The sequence below is a fragment of the Eubalaena glacialis genome, chromosome 17, assembly GCF_028564815.1.
Source record: "Eubalaena glacialis isolate mEubGla1 chromosome 17, mEubGla1.1.hap2.+ XY, whole genome shotgun sequence".
In the NCBI taxonomy this organism is placed as follows: domain Eukaryota; kingdom Metazoa; phylum Chordata; class Mammalia; order Artiodactyla; family Balaenidae; genus Eubalaena; species Eubalaena glacialis.
In genome coordinates, this window is record NC_083732.1 from 1841855 (window position 1) to 1867147 (window position 25293).

The 25293-nt window shown below is 39.0% G+C and overlaps 1 protein-coding gene across 4 annotated transcripts in view; it reads left to right on the plus strand.

Annotated features, from left to right (window-relative positions):
* Positions 1-25293, plus strand: part of SNTG1 (syntrophin gamma 1) — a 480938-nt gene that overhangs the window by 296155 nt on the left and 159490 nt on the right. For all 4 annotated transcript variants that reach the window (XM_061171420.1, XM_061171419.1, XM_061171421.1 and 1 more), the window contains exons 5-8: positions 556-612; positions 13465-13522; positions 14338-14381; positions 14476-14517. In XM_061171420.1, coding sequence (XP_061027403.1) covers positions 556-612; positions 13465-13522; positions 14338-14381; positions 14476-14517 — 201 coding nt within the window. The remainder of the gene's footprint in view (positions 1-555; positions 613-13464; positions 13523-14337; positions 14382-14475; positions 14518-25293) is intronic.

A 25293-nucleotide genomic window follows, 5' to 3' on the forward strand; every position in this document is an offset into this window, starting at 1 on the left:
TGAAAACTGATAATTTTATTATAATTATCAGTTAACTGTAAAATGCATTCTTCTTTCAAACAAGCAATCATTGTGAACCCGGTTTATTTAGAGTTCCAACCCCAGACGTACACATGGACCATTTATGTGCTGAAACATGGCAGTCTCCCAGCCCGGCACTCAAGTCTCCGCAAACCACATGACCGGTAGTAATGGAGATATGACCTTGGTTGGCAAAGATAATATTTACCATGTGATGTTGAATTATTTTTCAACAACAAGAATACATAATGTGAGAATGAGAAGAGGTTTTAAAGTTCAGATTCCAAACTATGTCCAAAAAATCATTGAAAGAAGTTAACTTGAGAATTTAGCAGTTTAATAAACTGCAGTCCCTTTTATTGTTAGCCTTCGATTTAAAAATTCCAAAATACTCCATTTATTGCATGGTTTGGGGCCTTTATGCTGTCACAAAATGTCCTTTTTTTGAAGAGCAAGCACAAAACCCAGAGGAGGAAAATGGTGTGTAGGTATAGTAGCAGGCAACACTAACCACTGTTAAAATCTGTCTTTCAGGAAAGAACGGTGACCATTAGAAGACAAACTGTAGGAGGATTTGGATTAAGCATAAAGGTAGCCCGTCTCTCCTGTCTATCCTTACAGAGTCTGTGCTGTAACGCCCGCGTTTCTGTGAACTTTAACTTTTTGCAGATAAGTAGACGAGAATGGCTATGGCAAACTCCTCAGTATTTGGACTGAGATGAAATTAAGCAGGCTCTCAAAATCTTGACCACCTTTTGATTAAGAGATTTTAGAAAAGTATTTGGGAAATTTACCTTACCTGGAATTGAATAGAACTCATTAATTTTCTTTATCTGGTTTCATCTAAAATATCAACTATGGTCTTGCGGTGTGCCTATCTTTTAACGAGCCAGAGCGGGAAATACTGGTCTGTCAATGAAAGGAGCCGAACACGTTTTAGGTTCATATAAGGTCTGATAGTAAGTTAAGCATTAGTTCTGTTCTAGTCATCTTTTTCTTTTGTACAGTTTTCTTTTTTTTATTTAAGAAATCAGTAAAATCTCATGTTCCAATGCCAAGTATATAGGATAGATTTAAACTTTTAGCATCTCAATTCTTTTAAAAACGGACCATGTCTGTTCTTTTCTAGTTATTATTACATTTCAAAGGGCTTTTCTTTCTGTATATCACTGACTATTAAAGATGTACCACACCTGCAATGTATCATCAATGAAACAAAATATAAATTTTAAAAAAGGACAGAAAGTTATATAAATATTGAAAAAATTAACTCAATGATTTTAAATGCCCTTTAGAAACCTACATCTCTGCAGAGATCAATGAAATTTAACTTTATCTTGGTTGTTGGGTTAGGCATTTTGCCTGTGTAGGGTGAAAATCATACATCTCAGGTGTACATTTCATGAAATTTTAACACAGCTTGAGGTACATACGCTTGGAAAGTGGAACTCTAAATTTGGTGACTGTCATCTCTAGTTGACAGTATGAAAATGATTCAGAAAACTGACCAATGTGGAGTAGCATGGTCTTCGTCAAGTGATGAGAGTATTACTATATAAAATGTTAGTTTTAAGGTTTATTTTTTACTTTCACTCTATCTGTCATCAACTAAGGCCAAGGAGATACATAGGACAAATTATAGGATGTGGAAATGATGTTGTGGGAATAAACCAAGAAACAAGTTTTCTTGTTTGTTTTTTTTCCATATTTATTGAGATTGCCATGAAGGATTTAAAGGTACCACTGAAGATAGTAAATGTCCATGAAGAGAGAACAGGAGCTGAGTGTGAATAAAACCCATTCACGAGAGCTGCTTTCATTTGCCATAAGCACTGACTCTATTTCTGGGAGTGGAGCTGTATGAATTTTGTGTAGGATGGAAATGTTCTTTTCTTTCTGTTCTATTTCCATTTAGAGTGAAACTCAATAATACAATGTTACTTATTTTTACTGAAATACCACATTTTAACCTAGACAGTTTTTAAACATTAAGAATTTTGCCAAATAAATCATTTCTGTTTAATATTTACATTATTTCAACCCAAACAAAACTCTTATACATGTAATAAATAGAGTTATTTTTTTAAATCAAATAAGTGTATATTTTCCATTCAAAATACTGGCCACAGAAGTAATATTTGAATTGTGATGGGTGCCATATATTAAGAGGTTTGACAAAAAACAAAATTATTTTATAATTCTTGTGACACACAAACCAACCAGAAATAAAAACATCAGTATTTTTATTTAGAATATTATCCGTTCAGCCTGAAGACTTTCCTGTTAGGGTTTTCCATCTTAGGTTTCTCACTACTTACCTCTGACCTTTGCTTTCCTATTTTTAAACTATCTTTCATTCTGTTAATGTATTTCAACATGTGATTATTTGTTTATCATTCATTTATTTATTTTAAATAGCAATATTTTATACAAATCCTTTTTCCCTTTACCCTGTCATATGTAAATTGGATAAACTGTGTTTATCCATTTGCACTATTTTCTTTAGATCTGAGAATTAAAATATACATAAGCAACAGTTTAAGAAAGTGTTCTAGCCTAAATGCAAAATTCATATTTTGATGCTGACCATGTATTTATCTATCGATTTAGCAAATCTAGTGACTGGCCCTGGGGTGCAATGAGGTGGGATCTAGAGGCATGGCATGCACATGTGTCCACTTGGTCCCGCCTGTGTCTCTAAGTCACAGTGCCTCCCCAGCCCCGTCCATGACCAGCCCTGTCCAGGACCCAGCCCCATCCATGACCTCAGAAAAGAAGAGAGAGGAACTCCGGCCCTCCCTACTGACCTGACCCTTGGCCATGAGCGGCTTCTGGGGTTTGTGCAAGATGCTCACTCCTTTCTCAGTCTTCCAGGAATCCTTCCCTTTTATACCATTTTTAGTCTCGTGCTGCTTTTTAGAGCCATTCCCACATCTGCTGTAACTTTGGATCTTTTCTGACAATTGTTTGGGATGCTTCGTGGCTGTTACCATTACTCAGTCTTCCTTGATTCAAACATCCCTCAGAAATCACAAACTTTGGTGTTTTTCCCCTTGTATTAGTTTTTGTTCGTGTTTGCGTCTCATTAAAATGCCAAGCTCTTCTAATTACATTTTTAGATTTCAAAAAAAAACATTCTCCAAAAGCTAGACGAAAGAATCACTAAACTTTCCACTTATGATCACCTATTTTTCTGTCCTCAGACTGAAGCTGCTCCTAGAAGCTCTCAGGCTCCTGCGTCCACCTGGTTTATATCCTCACCTTCCCTGCAGGAATGCCCTCTTCACCTTGATCTGCACGTGGCCTCTGGTTCTGCTCTAGGTGCACCAGTATTCCTATTGCATTTTCTGGTCCGCTTGTCTGAACCATCCAGATACTTACCATTTCTAAATATAAATTAATGGTCTCCACACTACACCCCCAGTAATCACCAAAGTTTCTCATCAAGGGATCTAATAGTCTTGCTTTTTTGCCCCATTCTTCTTGTAAGAATTACCATATAATCACCTTAAAGTAAGCTGCCATCTTGACTTCGTGAGACTTTAATTTTTCTTCTATATCTCTTAAAGTGCAATACCATCCATTTGCATATTATTAAATCATACCTCCGGCCATTGTCATTAAAAGAATTACCTTTTAGAGAAAGAGTGTTTTGAATATTATTACTAGAAAAATGTTTTATGGAGTATTTTTCAAAAGACTCAGCTCTTCTTACCTGAACAATAAGGTATCCATGTCCATCAGGGAAATGTTTGTGATCAAAGGTGATTTCTATCTGGAATCTTTAACTTTACAGCAATCAAAGTGAAATTATAAGTATTATTACCATTAAAATCTTATCGTTTATAAACAATAATTGCTAATATTTATTAACTGTTCTTGAAGTGCCAGATTCTGAGCTAAATACTTTATATTGTTTCCTTCGGTCTTTAGTATCCAGAAAGTAGATAACTGTTGTTAGACCTCTACAGACAATGAGATTAAGTATTAAGAAGTTAAGTAATTTACCTGTTTGTTGTAACTGGCAGAGCTGGGCCTCAACCCCCATCAAAGCTGATGACATAGTCCTTATTCCCAATAAATATGCTCTATAGCTGTAAAACCTGCAGTAAATTATCTCTACGCTTTCTATTTGGAAACATAAATAATGTTTCCTCTCTAAGTTATTCACATTCTGGTTTATTTAAAACTGAAATAAATGGATTGAAATGTCCAGCATCAAGCACACAATTTCTTAATATCAAGGGTTGGGTATTAATTATATCATATTTACCAAATAAACATATACATCTTCATAGTAGTTGTCATAAATGTCTGTATTTTCATTTATTAGTGATTTCAGGGCAAAAGTCTTTAAATAGTAAGTGTTGCTACAAGCACAGGCACATTTGCATTCATTTCCTCATTCTGCCCTGTTCTCATTATTTGAGTCTGATTCTTCTGTTTCCCCCAAAGGTATGTATAGAGTACATACCTTTGCACCACAGAAATAGGAGGATAATAAGCAGGTAATAAAGCTTAGCTAGAAGAGTGTGCATTAGTTCCAAGAATCAGGTAAAACCACTGATGAATTATCATTTGAAGGATGATTTTTTAACTTAAATAGCTTATTGAGATGTAATTCACATACCATACAATCTACCCATTTAGAGTGTACAATTCAATGATTTTTATTATATTCACAGATGTGTGCACACATCACAACAGTCAGTTTTAGAACATTTTCATCCACTGGGGAGAAAACCCATACCGTCAGCATCCCCCTTCTATCCCCCATCCCCCGTCTCAGGTCTGAGCAAGCAGCAGTCTACTTTCTGCCTCTGTAGAATTCCCTATTTTGGATTTCCATATGAAGGCAATCATAACTTATGTGGGAAAGCCATTAATTTTGCCAGAGCTAGACTAAGTGATTTTGGCAGATAAGCATGGCATTCAAATGTATAAGGGTATTTGTCCATGTTCTTTCAGATGATATTCCTTTAGGTGCCTCTCCCACACCTGTTGACTGGGCTCTAAACCTTAATTACTGTCTGTTATTATCTGTTTGTAAGTATTTTCCATTCTCTAAATGGATATGTAATGTTGGGGTCTGTGTATCCTTTTCTTTCCAAAGCCTCCAGAATATGATTGATTGATTGATTGTAATGAAAATATTGAATTGAAAGGATTTATTTGGCAAGATTCCCAGCATTATAAAAACATTCTGGGTTTGATTTAGTGGAATTTCAGAGTTGTACTGGCAAAATCATTGTATAGAGTCATGCACAAAATGCTTTAGATGGGACTTTATATCCTTGTTCCTATCTAGCTATAAAATTAATTATGCTTTGTAGAAAGGCTATCTCAAAACTGAAAGGTGTGTGTTTTAATATTCTCTGGGATGCACTCTAGAACGTCACCTCACTTTTTCTAATCTCATTTTACCCTGGATCAACAGAGCTCAAGGAATTCATTTATTCTCTAAACCATGGCCTCAAGCCATACACCCTGGCAGGCCTCAGGATAGGTCAGGGGGAAGATGGTAAAGGAAACCTGCCCTGACCTCAGGCCCTTTACATTCTAGAGGGAAAGCAGACATTGATCAGAGTGTCATGTAGAGAAACGTAAACCCCAGCCATGATCCAGTGCTATAGAAGTAATCACTGCAGGTAGGGATAAACTGAGGAAGGAGCGCTTTGGCTGAACTCCTGGATGTGGCTAGAGTTTATACCAGGTTAAAAGTAAAGGTAAACAGCTCTCCAGGCAGAGGGGACCGTATATGTAGATGTCCTTTAGCTCAGAATGACAAGGGTCTAGGATAAAGCTTCAGGGGATGCTGAGGCCACATAACAAAGGATGCTGAGGACCCTGGCTTTTATTCTGCGTGTAACATGAAACCTATCACCTATCTTAAACAGGGTGAGTCACATTATTTGATTTCTCTCTGGAAAACTTTGAATATCCCCAATTAGGTTCAGAAATAAATCTAATTTACTTTAATAGAGCTGGACTGCTCTCACATTTTATTCAATAAATGAAGGCACTGTGATTTTACGTTAAAATTTTATCCCCTGAGTTTTGTCTTAAAATTAGCTCTCTTAATCAATCAATGAAGTGATCTCCTTAAATTAGCTTAAAAATTCTCTCAGAGCTCCAAATGTCTGATTGAAGAAATAAAGTTAAAAAAAAACACCTTTGGACTCAAACCATTCAAATTTCAGGAGAAATTTTACATATAAAAGGAAAATGTTGATAAAATAGGGGCTAGTTATATCTTATTATTAAAAGATATTTATAAATCTCAGGTGTTGAGGGAAGAATGGGATTGCTGAGTTGACCCTCAGAAAATCGATATCTCTAGACCAACCCTGGGGAGAGGTTTCCCACTGTCCCACCATGGTAACCTGCATTAAAAATCTGAACACTGAGAAAATCTTTAAATTCAGTAGTGCAAGGACAGAAAACTGTGAGAAGCAAAATCAGTCAAAGGAAAATGCTCTCATGACAACCACCAACCTAGAGTGACATAAACAGAGTTCTTCCCTGCCCCCAAATATCTGAACCATAATATCTGGATGAGTTTGTTTTCTCTTTTTATATCACGTAAAACTTCATCAGTGCTTGATTTATATTAGCTAACCAGCATCTTATACTAAGAAATGGAGATGTACTCTTAATTTTTTTTCCAGTTTCCAAGGATCTCTAGAAACTATCTGCAACCCTGCACATTTGATTTCATTGTTCACCTTCTTAGTTTCTCCTTAAGATCATGATCCTTTTAATGTGCTGTTGGATTCTGTTTGCTAGTATTTTGTTGAGGATTTTTGCATCTATGTTCATCAGTGATATTGGCCTGTAGTTTTCTTTCTTTGTGACATCTTTGTCTGGTTTTGGTATCAAGGTGATGGTGGCCTCGTAGAATGAGTTTGGGAGTGTTCCTCCCTCTGCTATATTTTGGAAGAGTTGGAGAAGGATAGGTGTTAGCTATTCTCAAAGTGTTTGATAGAATTCGCCTGTGAAGTCACCTGATCCTGGGCTTTTGTTTGTTGGAAGATTTTTAATCACAGTTTCAATTTCAGTGCTTGTGATTGGTCTATTTATATTTTCTATTTCTTCCTGGTTCAGTCTCGGAAGTTTGTGCTTTTCTAAGAATTTGTCCATTTCTTCCAGGTTGTCCATTTTATTGGCATATAGTTGCTTGTACTAATCTCTCATGATCCTTTGTATTTCTGCAGTGTCAGTTGTTACTTCTTCCTTTTCATTTCTAATTCTATTGATTTGAGTCTTCTCCCTTTTGTTCTTGATGAGTCTGGCTAATGGTTTATCAATTTTGTTTATCTTCTCAAAGAACTAGCTTTTAGTTTTATTGATCTTCGCTATTGTTTCCTTCATTTCTTTTTCATTTATTTCTGATCTGATCTTTATGATTCCTTTCCTTCTGTTAACTTTGGGTTTTTTTGTTCTTCTTTCTCTAATTGCTTTAGGTGTAAGGTTAAGTTGTTTATCTGAGATGTTTCTTGTTCCTTGAGGTAGAATTGTGTTGCTATAAACTTCCCTCTTAGAACTGCTTTTGCTGCATCCCATAGGTTTTGGGTCATCATGTTTTCATTGTCATTTGTTTCTAGGTATTTTTTGATTTCCTCTTTGATTTCATCAGTGATCTCTTGGTTATTTAGTAGTATATTGTTTAGCCTCCATGTGTTTGTATTTTTTACTGTAATTGATATCTGGTCTCATAGTGTTGTGGTCTGAAAATATACTTGATATGATTTCAATTGTCTTAAATTTACCAAGGCTTGATTTGTGACCTGAGATATGATCTATCCTGGAGAATGTTCCATGAGGACTTGAGAAGAAAGTGTATTCTGTTTTTTTTGGATAGAATGTCCTATAAATATCAATTAAGTCCACCTTGTTTAATGTATCATTTAAAGCTTGTGTTTCCTTATTTATTTTCATTTTGGATGATCTGTCCATTGGTGAAAGTGGGGTGTTAAACTCCCCTACTATGACTGTGTTACTGTCGATTTCCCCTTTTATGGCTGTTAGCTTTTGCCTTATGTATTGAGGTGCTCCTATGCTGGGTGCATAAATATTTACAATTGTTATATCTTCTTTTTGGATTGATCCCTTGATCATTATGTAGTGTCCTTCTTTGTCTCTTGTAATAGTCTTTATTTTAAAGTCTATTTTGTCTGATATGAGAATTGCTACTCCAGCTTTCTTCTGATTTCCATTTGCATGGAATATCTTTTCCCATCCCCTCACTTTCAGTCTGTATGTGTCCCTAGGTCTGAAGTGGGTCTCTTGTAGACAGCATATATATGGTTCTTGTTTTTGTATCCATTCAGCCAATCTATGTCTTTTGATGGGAGCATTTAATCAATTTATATTTAAGGTGACTATCGATATGTATGTTCCTATTACCATTTTCTGAATTGTTTTGGGTTTGTTATTGTAGGTCTTTTCTTTCTCTTGTGTTTCCTGCCTAGAGAAGTTCCTATAGCATTTGTTGTAAAGCTGGTTTGGTGGTGCTGAATCCTCTTAGCTTTTGCTTGTCTGTAAAGGTTTTAACTTCTCCATCTAATCTGAATGAGATCCTTGCTGGGTAGAGTAATCTTGGTTGTAGGTTCTTCCCTTTCATCACTTTAAATATGTCCTGCCACTCCCTTCTGACTTGCAGAGTTTCTGCTGAAAGATCAGCTGTTAACCTTATGTGGATTCCCTGGTATGTTATTTGTTGTTTTTCCCTTACTGCTTTTAATATTTTTTCTTTGTATTTAATTTTTGATAGTTCGATTAATATGTGTCTTGGTGTGTTTCTCCTTGGATTTATCCTGGATGGGACCCTCTGCGCTTCCTGGACTTGACTATTTCCTTTCCCATATTAGGAAATTTTTCAACTATAATCTCTTCAAATATTTTCTCAGTCCCTTTCTTTTTCTCTTCTTCTTCTGGGAATGCTATAATTCGAATGTTGGTGGGTTTAATGTTGTCCCAGAGGTCTCTGAGACTGTCCTCAATTCTTTTCATTCTTTTTTCTTTATTCTTCTCTACAGTAGTTATTCCCACTATTTTACCTCCCAGGTCACTTATCCATTTTTCTGCCTCAGTTATTCTGCTATTGATTCCTTCTAGAGAATTTTTAATTTCATTTATTGTGTTGTTCATCATTGTTTGTTTGCTCTTTTGTTCTTCTAGGTCCTTGTTAAATGTTTTTTGTATTTTCTCCATTCTATTTCCAAGGTTTTGGATCATCTTCACTATCATTACTCTGAATTCTTTTTCAGGTAGACTGCCTATTTCCTCTTCATTTGTTTGGTCTGGTGGGTGTTTACCTTGCTCTTTCACCTGCTGTGTGTTTCTCTGTCTTCTCATTTTGCTTAATTTACTGAGTTTGGGGTCTCCTTTTCACAGGCTGCAGGTTCGTAGTTCCCTTTGTTTTTGGTGTCTGCCCCCAGTGGCTAAGGTTGGTTCAGTGGGTTGTGTAGGCTCCTGGTGGAGGGGATTCATGCCTGTGTTCTGGTGGATGAGGCTGGATCTTGTCTTTCTGGTGGGCAGGACCACATCCAGTGGTGTGTTTTGGGGTGTCTGTGACCTTATTATGATTTTAGGCAGCCTCTCTGCTAATGGGACGGGTTGTGTTCCTGTCTTGCTGGTTGTTTGGCATAGGGTGTCCAGCACTGTAGCTTGCTGGTTGTTGAGTGGAGCTGGGTCTTAGCATTGGGATGGAGATCTCTGGGAGAGCTTTCGCCAGTTGATATTACATGGAGCTGGGAGGTCTCTGGTGAACCAGTGTCCTGAACTCGGCTCTCCCATTTCAGAGGCACAGGCCTGAGACCCGGCCGTAGCACCAAGACCCTGTCAGCCACACGGTTCAGAAGAAAAGGGAGAAAAAAAAGAAAGAAAGAGAGAGAGAGGGAGGGAGGGAGGGAGGGAGGGAGGAAGGAAGGAAGAGAGAGAGAAAGGAAAAAATAAAATAAAAAGAAATAAAGTTATTAAAATAAAATTTTTTTAATTATTAAAAATTAAAAAGTAATAAAAGAAAGAAAGAAGAGAGCAACCAAACCAAAAAACAAATCCACCAATGATAACAAGCACTAAAAACTATATTAAAAAAAAAAAAAAGACAGACAGAACCCAGGACAAAGGTAAAAGCAAAGCTATACAGACAAAATCACACAAAGAAGCATACACACACACACACACTCACAAAAAGTGAAAACTGAAAAAATATATATATAAAAAAAAAGAAAGAGAGCAGCCAAATCAATAAAGAAATCTACCAATGATAATAAGCTCTAAATACTAAACTAAGATAAACATAAAACCAGAAACAAATTAGATGCAGAAAGAAAACCCCAAGTCTACAGTTGCTCCCAAAGTCCACCGCCTCAATTTTGGGATGATTCATTGTCTATTCAGGTGTTCCACAGATGCAGGTACATCAAGTTGATTGTGCAGATTTAATCCGCTGCTCTTGAGGCTGCTGGGAGAGATTTCCCTTTCTCTTCTTTGTTCGTACAGCTCCCGGGGTTCAGCTTTGGATGTGGCCCCGCCTCTGCATGTAGGTCGCCTGAGGGCGTCTGTTCTTCGCTCAGACAGGACGGGGTTAAAGGTGCAGCTGATTAGGGGGCCCTGGCTCCCTCAGGCCGGGGGGAGGAAGGGGTACGGATGCGGGGCGAGCCTGCGGCGGCAGAGGCTGGTGTGACGTTGCACCAGCCTGAGGCGTGCCGTGCGCTCTCCCGGGGAAGTTGTCCCTGGATCACGGGAGCCTGGCAGTGGCGGGCTGCACAGGCTCCCGGGAGGGGCGGTGTGGAGAGTGACCTGTGCTTGCACACAGGCTTCTTGGTGGCGGCAGCAGCAGCCTTAGCGTCTCATGCCCGTCTCTGGGGTCCGTGCTGATCGCCGCGGCTCATGCCCGTCTCTGGAACTCGTTTACGCGGTGCTCTGAATCCCCTCTCCTCGCACACCCCAAAACAATGGTCTCTTGACTCTTAGGCAGTTCCAGACTTTTTCCTGGACTCCCTCCTGGCTAGCTGTGGCGCACTAGCCCCCTTCAGGCTGTGTTCACGCCGCCAACCCCAGTCCTCTCCCTGGGATCCGACCTCCAAAGCCCGAGCCTCAGCTCCCAGCCCCGCCCGCCCCGGCGGGTGAGCAGACAAGCCTCTCGGGCTGGTGAGTGCTGGTCGGCACCCATCCTCTGTGCCGGAATCTCTCCACTTTTCCCTCCGCACCCCTGTTGCTGCGCTCTTCTCCGTGGCTCCGAAGCTTCCCCCCTCCGCCACCCGCAGTCTCCGCCCGCGAAGGGGCTTCCTAGTGTGTGGACACCTTTCCTCCTTCACAGCTCCCTCCCAGAGGTGCAGATTCCGTCCCTATTCTTTTGTCTCGGTTTTTTCTTTTTTCTTTTGCCCTCCCCAGGTACGTGGGGAGTTTCTTGCCTTTTGGGAAGTCTGAGGTCTTCTGCCAGTGTTCAGTACATGTTCTGTAGGAGTTGTTCCACATGTAGATGTATTTCTGATGTATTTGTGGGCAGGAAGTTGATCTCCATGTCTTACTCCTCTGTGGTCTTGAAGGTCTCCCTCTGCAAAGTACTTTAAAGAATGAACAATTTTATAGGACTTCCCTGGTGGTCCAGTGGTTAAGATTTGCCTTCCAATGCAGGGGGTGTGGGTTCAATCCTTAGTCAGGGAGCTAAGATCCCACATGCCTTGGAGCCCAAAACCCAAAACTTAAAACAGAAGCAGTATTGTAACAAATTCAATAAAGACTTTAAAAATGGTCCACATCAAAAAAATCTTAAAAAATTGTTTAAAAAAAAAAGAATGAACAATTTTAGGTCTGGAAAATTTTAGACTTCATTTATTCATTCACTCATTCACTCAACAAACATTTCAAAGCTTAAAAAAGAATCATTATTCCAGGCACTGACATTACATCAATGTAGGAAACAAATAACCAAAATAAATAAATAAATAAATCTATTGCGCTTGTGGAACTTGCTTTGTGGTTAGGAGAAAGAAAACAAATAATATATGTAGGAAATGTGTAAGATTGTAGTAGGTAAGAAGCTAATAAGTATAATGGGGAAAGATAGAACAGAACGCAGGGATTGGGAACTTGGAACCCTAACTGGTAAACATGAAGGGCCTTGGATTCTGTTGCGGGTTTACTGTGCTGACGAAGCACTCCTTCTGTACTGACCCTCAGTCCCAATCCTGTGCTCTGATCAGATGAGAGGTTGTCTTGGACAGGATCAGGGCTTGTTATGGACACAAACACAAAACGCAAAAGCAGAATCAGAAGCCAAGGAAGCTTATGCCAGAGACCTTCTGCACAGACTTAGTGAGGGTGGGTGGGTGAATGTCAGGTTGGTGGGAAATGGTGAGAACAGGGGATTCAGGGGTGGGTTTGAATTTCACCCTGGGTAAGACAGCTTTCAGTATTTTATTTATCACGTCTCTTCTTAATACCCTAGAACTAGAAAGGACTACTTGCCAAGAAAAGCTTGAAAGCCACTACTGTTCTCTACAACTACTGCCTGGCTTATATTTAAATATATTGACAACTCAGTGCTAAATATGGACATTCATGGGAAAAAATGTCTGTTCTAAAATAATTTTTGTCTTTGAAGGAAAAAAGGCTTAGGAGGTTTACTTATTCTGAAGCTACAGAAACCCCAATGGAAATTTAGATTATCTTTTCAACTACCCATGTTAAAAGTGCTGTACTTGTTTTCTACATGAAATCTTATTCTTTAATGCACTTATTTGATTTTTCAACTATTGCTTTCAACCTTCTCAAATCTGTTATATAAAAACCATAATTTTATGCAGTTACTTCAGGGATTTATTTTATTTCCGTCCACATAAGTTTAGCTTACTTATTTTTCTTTATTTTTTCTATCTTATTTGGTCAATTAGACAAAGCACTGTTGCAATATTCTTGTCAGTTTACTGTATTCTGTTAATTGTTTAGTATGTACTTTCACACACAGAGGAATATAATGACCCCTTCCCCATCAGGCATGTACACACTCTGTTTTTTTGTACCAATTTGTGTATGTAGTCTCTCCAGCCATGCAGCATCCAAAGGGGCCCTTGCTTGGTCCCCAGCATAGAACAACTTAGCCAGATAATGGAAATACATAATGATCTAAGTAAGAATTTCTACAATGGGCGGCTACACATTGGAGGAAATGCCTTCTTAAGGAATCACCAATCTTAATTTAAAAAATTGAAATTTTCAAAGTCAACTGCTATTAATTATTGCATGCCACAGAGAAATTCTAAACAGATAAGTTTCTTGGGAGGACAATCTATTTGGTAGAAAAATTCCAGGGGTCTATTTTAATTATTTGGTGTCCATTCACATGCTATTCATAACTTGTATAGTTTCCTAACTAAAGGCTGTGTATTTAATTTTTGAGATTAAAAAGCACGATATATGATTTTCTCTTTTCAGGGGGGAGCGGAACATAACATTCCAGTTGTCATTTCAAAAATCTCCAAGGAGCAAAGAGGTAAAGTGTTGAGAGCTGCCCTGTGAGTCACTGTCACTGAGGAACAAGACAATAGTTAGAATCATAAATTCGTATGGGACTGACCAGCCGGGTTCCCATGACCAGGCAGCACGTGACGGTTCCGACTGCCGAGTCCAAGTCCTTTACCCGCCCGGCGGGCAGGGAGGGAAGACAGTAGAGCAGGCGGCTGTGTGTGAGCCGGAGATTGCATGACTGCACAGTGTCTCATTAACAAGCAAACAGAGAAACGGATCTGATGCTTACAGGTCACATCAATTACAGGCAACTCCAGTTATATATATTTTTTCAGTTTTCATATGCAATTTAACTCAGCCCTTCATATGAAATTTCATCCAGGAAAAACTCTGAAGATGTAAAGCAACTGTTAACAATGACCGAAATCACTGAGACAGCCTAGTGTTTAAAAAGAAACGGGGAGCTGATTCCATTGCCGATGGAGTGAATGTCTAGCTCTAAACGTTTTCATAGATGCCTTAATGCTCTCATAAGAACATGAGAATATTTAGTCCTCCATCCAGAAGCGTGGCCAATTTCTGGCAACTAAGATCTGAAATGATAGAATGAAATGGAACTATCACAGCATGTGTTTCAATTCAGCTCATGTTTCAATCATAGGAGTTGAATCATGTGATTGTTTTTGCATTTCTATTACCTGTGGATCTTTTAAGATGCTACCCGTATAACACATTTCACTTTTTTCCTTTTATCAGTTTTGACTTTATTTAATTAAAAACTCCTTCATCTGTGTGAAGGAAGTAGACGATGCGTAATCAGTTGTCCTTCTCCATTCACAGCTGAGCTCTCAGGGCTGCTCTTTCTTGGGGACGCAATTCTACAGGTATACACCTTACCGTTATTTTCCATGTGCAACCAAAACATAAAGTCAATTCACAATATACCACGTGAAGCTGTGTCTCTCTTTTCCGTTGCAGATAAATGGGATTAATGTGAGAAAATGCAGACATGAAGAAGTGGTGAGTTTTCTTTACTTTTTCCTAATATCATAATTTTCCCCATGTGCACATGAGGATTTAGGGCATTGCTAAAAACTTTTCATTTTATTCATTAGGAAATATGACGCTGGTCCAGTGTGCTATCAGACTTTCGGATAATCTCTTACTTGGTGTTTGGTTTTTTTTTTGTATGTTAGAAACAGATCAGTGAGTATCACTCAGAGCAAAATGTAATTCAAAGAAATACTTAAGGGGGGCCGTTTGCTGTGTTTTCCAGTTTTTCGGTTATTTCCTACTAGCCCGTGTCCGCTAAGTAGATCTCTAGGTGAAATATATCTCTAGATCTTTGCAAATGTTTAGAAGCTTATCAACAGTAAAATTTATGTTTGTAAAATTTCATCTAGTAGCCGGGGCAATGGGAAGAGCATGTAAAGACCGTGTGTGTGTGTGTGTGTGTGTGTGTGTGTGCGTGCGCGCGTGTGTGTCTGTGTGTGCGCGCGTGCGTGTGTGTGTGAGAGAGAGACAGAGACAGAGAGACAGAGACAGAGACGACATTTAGAGACACTTCATCTGAAGGCTCGCAGGTTCAGCTCACTAGACAGCTACACAGAAAGGTGAGCAGTGCTTACTGTGGTATTTTCTTGGATGTTGGTAAATGTGCAGATTTGAAGGCCGGCCTCAGGTACTTTAATTCACTCAGCTTATGTGACCCAGGAATTTGTATTTTAACAACGGGCCCAGCAGTTTCACTGTCAGCGGCCTCTAATCTACATCTTGGGAGAAGCTGGAAGGTTGAGTAGCTTCTGTGGAGCTGAGGGAGGGCATAAAAAATGATGCCGAAAAGAACAGGCCGGTGTCGGGCGTTTGGGAAACGTTTTTCACGGCTGATTCAATCACATTCATAGAACCTTCACTGAATCTCCATATCAGCTCACAGGGGAAAGGAGAGAGGAGAAAATATGCCTAAAGGTTTGTACTCCAGGGTCAAACAAAATGAAAATACCGTAAGCCTTTGGCTTCTCGCGGCTCCAGTTCACTTGGTTTGTGAAGACGTTGCCCCGCTACTCTTTGGAGAAAACTCTTCTGATATATTTACATATTTCAGGCCTCAAAGAGGCAACTCCCAGCGTCTGAAAAGCCCCAGCTCCACAAGCAGAGCTGTTGGAGAGCGTTCTCTGTGGGACAGGCAAGGTGTGTCCGTATTCATCGCTCGGTTTTTCTTTCAAAAATCCTACTTGATTTTTGAAAAATCACCCCGTGGTGAACCTCGCAAAAATATATGTACTTCAAATCTCAGGCTTATGTCAAATAGGTACAGGGGAAAGCAATATTTGAGAACAGAGTTTTAGACAAATGAGAAGCAACACATCACAGACCACTCGGTTCTGAATATACACAAATTTCAAATACAGCCCTGTAACAAAGATATTTTAACTTTAGTCTTTTTTCAAAAGTACAACGTGATTTTAAACTCATTGTCCAGGGAGCAAAAACAAGTGCATTCGCTTCCAAAACCGCACGCTGTTCCATGGAGCCCTGTTTGCAATTTGCCCTTCAGAGGCAAGCAGCACGCTTACACTTACTGTGATGAGGCTTTGATTAAACAGATCCACGTGGCATGAAAGATTAGAATGCGCTAATTGCGCCACTTCCGAATGGTGTTCATTCTGTTTCAAAGAAGAGGGATTTAAGATTGTATTGCAAATCGCACGTGGCCCTTACAACAAACTTTTACTCTTTTGAGCGGTTTAACCATATCAGCTTTGAAGTGTAGGTAGTGATATTCTTATTTGGTTCCAATCTTTCACTTTGCAACAGTGATTAGGTGCTTTTGTCTTCACTGCTAATTATCTAAGGAAACAGACTGACTTACAGCTCAGTGGGACTGAGATATTAATTAAATGTTTAAGAACGGACTTATATGGGCAGAAAAGGTCATCGCAAGCTCAGAGGTGTGGATGGTTTTAAGTACCATGCTGACAGACCGCGTTCCTCATTCCAAATCAGGACCCCCAGAGGCGCAAATTCAGAAAGAAGCCCAGGAAGGAACGACAGTAGGTTGTTTGTGCCTGTGACTTTCTTTTATTCACCTGCACTATTCACTGCCATTGTTAGGAGTCTGCATCATTCGTAGATGCCTTCAACGGTGTAGCCGTAGCTTCTGTGATGGAGCTAGCTACAGGCTTGATCTGTGTGGTCCGGGATCCCTGCTCTCTGCGTGGGCACTCAGTGGACTGTTGTTAATGGAGTCTTTAGCTAAATAACTAGAATTAGGTCATCACGGAGTCTGCGTCTGTATGTTTCTCATGTCTGGGTGTGCGATCATCAATTCTGGGCTTCACCCACACCACCCCGGGCATTCTTCTTGCTAGAAGATTGCGAAGGAAGAAAAGCTACCAGTTTCCTGACCAAGAAAGATTAGAGCAGGTGCCAGCTTTGAGACCGAATAAGAGTTTCATCTGTTTTTTGTTTTTATGGTCTTATTGATAGAAAACATTAGATAACTAGAACTGCAAATAACCATCACCCTGATTCTGAATTTGTGACTTTGAACCAAACTCTAAAATTGTGTAATTTTTACAGGAGCAGAATGAATAGCTCAAATTATGTAAGTTAAAATGATATATTTATGCAATGAGAACAAATTTCGATAAAAGAAGTACAAAATGTTGTTTAATAACATTTTAATTGTTATGAGATATGCTTAACTTAATTCAAAATTTCCATTGGAATTTTCTTTTTTAGCTTAGATTAATCAGAAAATAAAATTACAAGAGTTACATCATATCATCTGAAAATGAGGCATTAGTTTATATATTGGAACCATTTAGGAGATTTTACGAGTTATCAAGGAACATATTTAGGATGTGATTTGGGAACATAAAGCATTTTAGATCTTGGCAAAACGCTTCAATTGTCATTGAGTAACATATCATGTTTCACCTAACTGCTAACAATTCTCAATTTGTTTTCAGTTTGGAAATAGGTTTTGAGGGCTAATGGATTAAGATTTTCCTCAAGAATTCTGACTGCAGTGGACTCTTTTTCTTTGAATTAACTACCACAGAGGAAAGCCATACATGAAATCACTAGACTTTTACTATTTCCCACCGGTTTGGGAAGGGTTAAGCGTAAAGACAAAAAAAGTGTTAAATATTGTTTATTGTATCTCTGATTTTGAAAAGCAGTAAAATACCTAGGACTTGACTAATTTACACCCATAGATTTTCATTAACACCCTTAGGAGTTCCTTCTCTGCTGGACCCACAGGTCTGTCCCCTCATTAGGCCATGAAGAGAGACAGCACAGGTGACAAGTTCATTAACTCCATGCTCTTCACTCCTGGCTACTGGTTCCCAGCAAATCCCTACTTGTTGTCTTACACAGACTCAAGACCCGTTTCGCAGCGCCCTCGACAATGACACAAAGCCAGGCCAGATAAACCCTTCCTTAGTGGAGCACCAGCTAATTCCCGCCCAGAAGAATCGGCAGGGAGGACACACAGCAGAAGGCCCAGCTAGACCCTGTGTACAGAGAAGAGCAAGTGACCGGCGGGGTAGAGACAGGCGCGTGGACGTCACCGCGCCCCGACGAAGACGCTCCCCAGTCACTCTCCTGCCCCACAGGTCAGGGGGAGGAGGGGAGGCGTGTGTTACCCAGATTATCCAGCTCTCACATCGCTGACGTTTTATTTTCAGCATGATCGGACTGAAAGGCAAGGAGAAGAAAGTGTCTGAGGATGGAAATTTGCACACCTAAGTTAGAATTTTTGTTATAGGTATTTTCCAGCTGTCTGATGATCATACAGGGCCTACATTTTTCTGACCCTCATTTTTTATCTGAAAGATGAAGCGTTTGAGATAGATCACTCGATGTATTTTGCAGCTCACTCATGAGAAAGTGCCTGGGAATGTGTGTGTTTTTTCTCTTTTTCAATTTTAATAGACTTTATCTTTTAGAAGCCTTTTAGGTTTACAAAATAATTGTGCAGAAAGTTCTCTCCCCATCTTGTCTCACACAGAGTATCCCCTCTTACTAAGATCACGGGCTGCTGTCGACGTTTCTTACAGTTGGTGAACCCCTACTGATGCATCACTTTTTTTTTTAACATCTTTATTGGAGTATAATTGCTTTACAATGGTGTCTTAGTTTCTGCTGTGTAATAAAGTGAACCAGCTGTACATATACATACATCCCCATATCCGTTCCCTCTTGCGTCTCCCTTCCACCCTCCCTATCCCACCCCTCTAGGTGGTCACAAAGCACCGAGCTGATCTCCCTGTGCTATGCAGCTGCTTCCCACTAGCTGTCTATTTTACATTTGGTAGTGTATATAAGTCCATGCCACTCTCTCACTTCGTCCCAGCTTATCCTTCCCCCTCCCCATATCCTCAGGTCCATTCTCTACATCTACATCTTTATTCCCGTCTTGCCCCTAGGTTCTTCAGAACCATTTTTTTTTTTTTTTTTTTTTTTAGATTCCATATATATGTGTTAGCATACGGTATTTGTTTTTCTCTTTCTGACTTACTTCACTCCGTATGACAGACTCTAGGTCCATCCACCTCACTACAAATAACTCAATTTCGTTTCTTTTTATGCCTGAGTAATATTACATTGTATATATGTGCCACATCTTCTTTATCCATTCATCTGTTGATGGACACTTAGGTTGCTTCCATGTCCTGGCTATTGTAAATAGAGCTGCAGTGAACATTGTGGTACATGACTCTTTTTGAATTATGGTTTTCTCAGGGTATATGCCCAGTAGTGGGATTGTTGGGTCATATGGTAGTTCTATTTTTAGTTTCCACACCCAGTTTTCCCCATTATTAACATCCCACATTGTTACATTACATTTCTTACAAGGAGTAAACCAGTACTGATACATTATTATTAACAAAAGTCTATACTTTATTCACATTTCTTTAGTTTTTACCTAATACTTCTTTTCCTGTCCCAGGATCCCATCCGGATTACACATCACACGTAATTACGTCTCCTTTGGCTCCTGTGGGCTGTAATAGTTTCTAGGACTTCTTTTTTGATAACTGTTACACTTTTGAGGGGGACTGGTCAGGTATTTTGCGGGCTGAATCTCGATTTGGAGTTTCCCGATTTTTTTTTGTGATTAGACTGGGCTTATGTGTGTTGGGAGGAAGATGACAGAGGCACAGTGCCAGTCTTATCATGTCTTATCACGTGTACCTGCCGTCATGACTGCATCACCAGCACCTGGATGAGGGAGAGTCTGCCAGGTTTCTTACTCTGTGGTTCTTGTTCCCTTTCCATGCTGTGCTCCTTGGAAGGAGATCCTACACTTAGTGGGGAATATGCTCTACCTCCACAGGGGTGGACTGTCTGTGTACATTCCCTGGAATTCTGCTGCATACGAGATTTGTCTATTCACCTCAGTTTTTCAAATTTATTCAGTCATTTTGACAGATCAGTGTGGATTGTGGATACTTCTTTTATACTCTGGGCTATAAGCTTTTCCAGTTGGTTTTAGTGTTGCTTTGAAAAGCCCTTGGGGTTTTTTTTTGTTTTTTTTTTTGGAGCACTTTCTCAGTTTCTGGTGCTAAAAGATGTTTCAGGCTCATCTTGTACCTTTCCTGCCAGTCCAAGAATCAGCCATTCCTCCCAGAGGCCCTGCTTCGCTTTGTTAGAGGATGTTTGAGAAACCACATTCTGGGAGCTGGTGTGCTCATTGCTTGTGGAGTAGCTGTGCCTTCTAGGCCCCTCAGCTTACAGAACAGGAGGCGTGTGTGTGTGTGTGTGTGTGTGTGTGTGTGTGTGTACTGAATTGCTCACATACCTACTCTGTACCTACATTAAGCTAAATGTGAGTTTACATGGCTGCCGCTAAGGGAACCCATCATCACACAGACAGTCCTAGCCTCCTCCCCTTGCTTATCTGTAGCCTCCCACTAACAGATGCTACACCATCTGCCATCTGCTTATTTAATTGTTCTAATCCAGTACATATGTACAGCAGGATCAGGGCAGTTAACCCACTCCCTAGTGGGAAAACTTGACTAGGTAGAGGATTGATGTATTGTTCTTTTTTGCCTTTAGTCTTGCAGATTTCATTAATTTCCAGATTCACTTAGGTCAGTTCCACTCTCCTAAGCCCTTCAGTGAGGTTGTTTCAGATGTTCGTAATACATTCAGATTCTCTTGTCATATCCTGCATTCAACTGTGATATCCCTTAACCTCCTAAATGATTTTTTTTAAAGATTTGCACACATTAAGGCTCACTCACCTTTTAGCTGCAAATTCTACAGGTTTTGACGAGTGCATAATACCATGTATCCACCATTACAATGTCCTACAGAAGAGTTTCACTGCCCTAAAAAAACTCCTCCTCAGCTATTTCCTCCCCACATCATGGCCCTCTAGAAATGACCATTTCACTGTCTGTATAGTTTTGCCTTTATCAGAATGTCATATAATTGAAATCATAGAGAATGTAGCCTTTTCAGAATGGCTTCTTTCGCTTAGCAACGTGCATTTAAGAATGATTCTTGTCTTTTAGCTCTTGATAATTTATTTCTTTTTGAGCACTGAATAATATTTCATGGTCCAGAAAATGGAATATCAAGCAACTTCACTACAGTTTTTTAAAAATCTATTTACCTATTGAAGGACATTGTGCTTACTTCCAGTTTGTGGTGATTATGAATAAAGCTGTTATAAATATTTGCAGGCAGGTTTTTGCATGGACATTAAGTTTTAAATAAATTGAGTATAACTTAGGAGGTGTATTGCTGAATTATATGGTAAGATTATAGTTAGTTTACAAGAAACTGCCAAACTGTCTTCCAAAATGGCAGTACCGTTTTGCACATCCACTAGCCATAAAGGAGAGTTCCCATTGCTCTGTATCCTTACCAGCAATTGGTACTTTCAGTTTTGTGAATTTGAACCATGTGTGCAGTGGTATCTCATTGCTATTTTAATTTACAATTCCTTAATGACAGATGATGTTGGGCATATGTTCATATGCTCATTTGCCCTCTTTCTATTTTCTTTGGTGATGTCTATTCACATACCTTGCCCATTTTTAAATTCAGTTGTTTGTTTTCATATTGTTGAACTTAACAAAGTTCTTTATATATACATTGGAGATAGCTCCTTGTTTGTATTGGCTACCACATCAAATATATGTTTTAAAAATATTTTCTCCCTCTCTGTGGATGGGTTGCCTTTTAATTTTCTTTAAAAGTATATTTTGCAGAACAGGACTTTTTTTTTTTTCTCTTTATTAATATTATTTATTTATTTATTTATTTTGGCTGTGTTGGGTCTTCTTTGCTGCGTGCGGGCTTTCTCTAGTTGCGGCAAGTGGGGACTACTGTTCGTTGCGGTGCATGGGCTTCTCATTGCGGTGGCTGCTCTTGTTGTGGAGCACAGGCTTCAATAGTTGCAGCACGCGGGCTCAGTAGTTGTGGCGCATGGGCTTAGGTGCTCCGCGGCATGTGGGATCTTCCCGGACCAGGGCTCGAACCCACGTCCCCTGCATTGGCAGGCGGATTCTTAACCACTGCACCACCAGGGAAGCCCAGAACAGAACTTTTTAATTGTAATAAAGTCCAACGCATGAATTATTTCATGGCCATAAAGATGGCTTTATTTCCTTCTTTAAGTCAATGTAACTTTATTTTTTCATTATTGTCATATTGCACTAGCCTGGACTTCCAGCGTAACTTGAATATTCATTGTGAGAAAATATGTCCTTTCCTTGTTCCTGGTCTCAGTGGGAACAGGTCTGGTTTCTCATCATTAAGTATGATATTAGCTGTGGGTGTTTTGTAGATGTTCTTTATCAAGTTGAGGAAGTTCCCCTATATTCCTAGTTTACAGGCAGTTTTAATCATGGATGTATGTTGAGTTCTTTCAAATGCTTTTTCTGCATCATTTGATATGACCATACTTGTTTTGTTCTTTAAACATTTGATGCATAGATTACATTGATTGAATTTGCAATATTGAATCATCCTTCCTTACCTGGAATAAACCCACCTGGTTGTGATGTATAATTTCTTTTATACATTGTTGGGTTTGATGTGCTAGTAACTTTTTGAAGGTCATTGCATAAATGCTGATAAGATATATTGGTCTTAATTTTGTTTTTCTGTAATGTTTTTAAAATCGTTTTTGGTATTAGGATAATGCTGGCATCAAAGAATGACTTAGAAAGTGTTGCCTCTGCCTCTATATTCTAGACAAGACTGTGGAGGATCGGTTCCGTTCCTTCATTAAATATGTGACAGAACACACCAGGAAAACTTTCTAGTTTAGGTGTTTTTTTTTGGTTCAATTTATTTAATACATATAGGCCATTTCAGAATATCTATTTCTCCTGTGTGAGTTTTAGTAGTTGTGTCTTTCAAAGAATTGATCCATGTCACCGAGGTTATCAAAGTTGTGGGCATAGAGTTGTTTGTAGTATTCTACTATTAGCCTTTTCTTAATGTCCATGGGATCAATAGTGATGACCCCTCTTTCATTTCTGATATTGGTAATTTGTATCTTCTCTATTTCTTGATTAATCTGGTTACAGGTTTATCAATTTTTATTTATCACTTCAAAGGACAAGTGGTTAGTTAGTGTCATTGACTTTTCTCTGTTGTTTTTGTTTGTTTGTTTTCCATTTCACTAATTTCCTGTGTGATTTTATTATTTGTTTTCTTCTTTGTGCTTTGGGCTTTGACTGCTCCACTTTTGCTATTTCCTATAGTAGAAGCTTAGATCATTGACTTTAATCATCTTTATGAATATATACATTTAATGGCATAAATTTTTCTCTAAGCACAGCTTCCCACAAATTTTGAAGAGTTCTATTTCATTTTTATTTAGTTCAAAGTATTTTTAAATTTCTCTCCAAACTTCTTCTTTGACTCCTGTGTTATGTAGAAAGGTATTCTCCAAATATTTGGGGGACTTGCAAGCTATCTTTCTGGTACTGACTGCTAGTTTAAATTCCTTGTTGTCTGGGGGCATAGTTTGTATGATTTATATTCTTTTTGATTTGTTAAGTTTTGTGTCTGGCCTAGAATCTGGTCTATCTTTGTGAATTTTCCATATAAGCATGGGAGGAATATGCATTTTGCTGTTTTTGGACAGAGTGTCTGCAAAGGATAGGAGTCCCTCCTTATCTGCAGTTTCACTTTACTTGGCATCAGTGACCCAAGGTCAACCACAGTCCAAAAATATTAACTAAAAGATTCCAGAAATAAGCAATTCCTAAGTTTTCAACCACGGAGGACGGTGATGAAATCTCGCTATGTCAGCTCCGTCCTCACAGGACAGGAATCATCCCTCCGTCCGTGTTCCACTTCAGTCACTCAGCAGTCGTGGGGGTAGCAGGTCGATGGTCTCCCGGGGTCGCAGTACTTGTGGTCAGGCGACCTTTATTCTACGTAATAATGGCCCAAAGGGCACGAAGAATGATGCTGGCAGTTCGTATATGCCAAAGAGAAGCTGTGAAGTGCTTCCTTTAAGTGAAAAGGTGAAAGTTCTCAACTTCATAGAGGACGGTAAGGACTCTCCCATCCGTGAACCTGTGAAGAGGGAAAAGGAAATGTGTGCTACTTTTGCTGCTGCATCTGGAGCTGCACAAGTTACAGTCAGTGTGTGATGAGTGCTTAGTTAAGATGGAAAAGGCTTTACATTTGTACAGGAAGATATTTTGGAAGAGAGAGGCCACGGTCGCCTAACTTTTATGGCAGGATATTGTTCTAGTTGTTCTATTTTATTATTAGTTACTGTTGACAGTCGCTTACTGTGCCTCCTTTATAAATTCAGCTTTATCACAGGTATGTATGTACAGGAAAAGACATCGTATATACAGGGTTCGGTACCATCCAGGGTGTCGAGCATCCCCTGGGGGGCTTGGAACGTGTCCCCTGGGGATAAGGGAGGGCTGCTGTGAACCAGTTTGAAGGATAGTGCTGTTTACTTCAACTGTGTCCTCACCGAATTGCTGCCCGTCTGAACTCACAATTCTTGAAAGAGTGCTGTTGAGGTCCACAACTCCAGTAGTGGAGATGTCCACTTCTTCTTTCAGTTCTATCAGTTTTTGCCTCACATTTTTTGATATTTTGTTGTTAGGTGTTTAGCATGACTGCATATCATTGGAGATTCTACCACTTTATTATTATTTATTTCCTCACTTTAACCTGGATAATTTTTCTTGTTCTCAAGTCTGCTTTGTGTGTAATTGATATGTCTCCTCCAGCTATGTTGATCAGCATTAGCAAAATACATTTTTCTATATGCCGTTACCTTAAACCTATCAATGTCTTTATATTAAAATGTTGTGTGTTTTTTGTAGAACCTAGAGTTGGGTCTTTTATATCCCATTGAAAATTTATGTTTTATAATTGATATATTTAGACCATTCAAATATAAAGTAATTACTGATAAACCGAATTAATATGCACCATGTTTAAAACTCTTTTCTATTTGTTGCATACTTGTTCTTTGTTTCTCCCATCACCACCCTAATTCTTTTTTGACTTCCTTGGTTTAAATTAAGCTTTTTATGTAAAAGAGTCCATTATATCTCTTATCTTATTTTATCAATTATACTTTAAAAACAATTAGTGTTTGACTTAGAGTTTCCAATATACATTTTAAATGAATCCACATGCACTTTCAAATAGCCCTGTGCTGCTTCTTGCATAACTCAGGTACCTAATAACAGAATATTCCTGATTTATCTTTCTCATATATTGTGGACCTTGTTGTCATTCATAGCACTTGCCTGTATTCTTCAATAAAACCATACATTG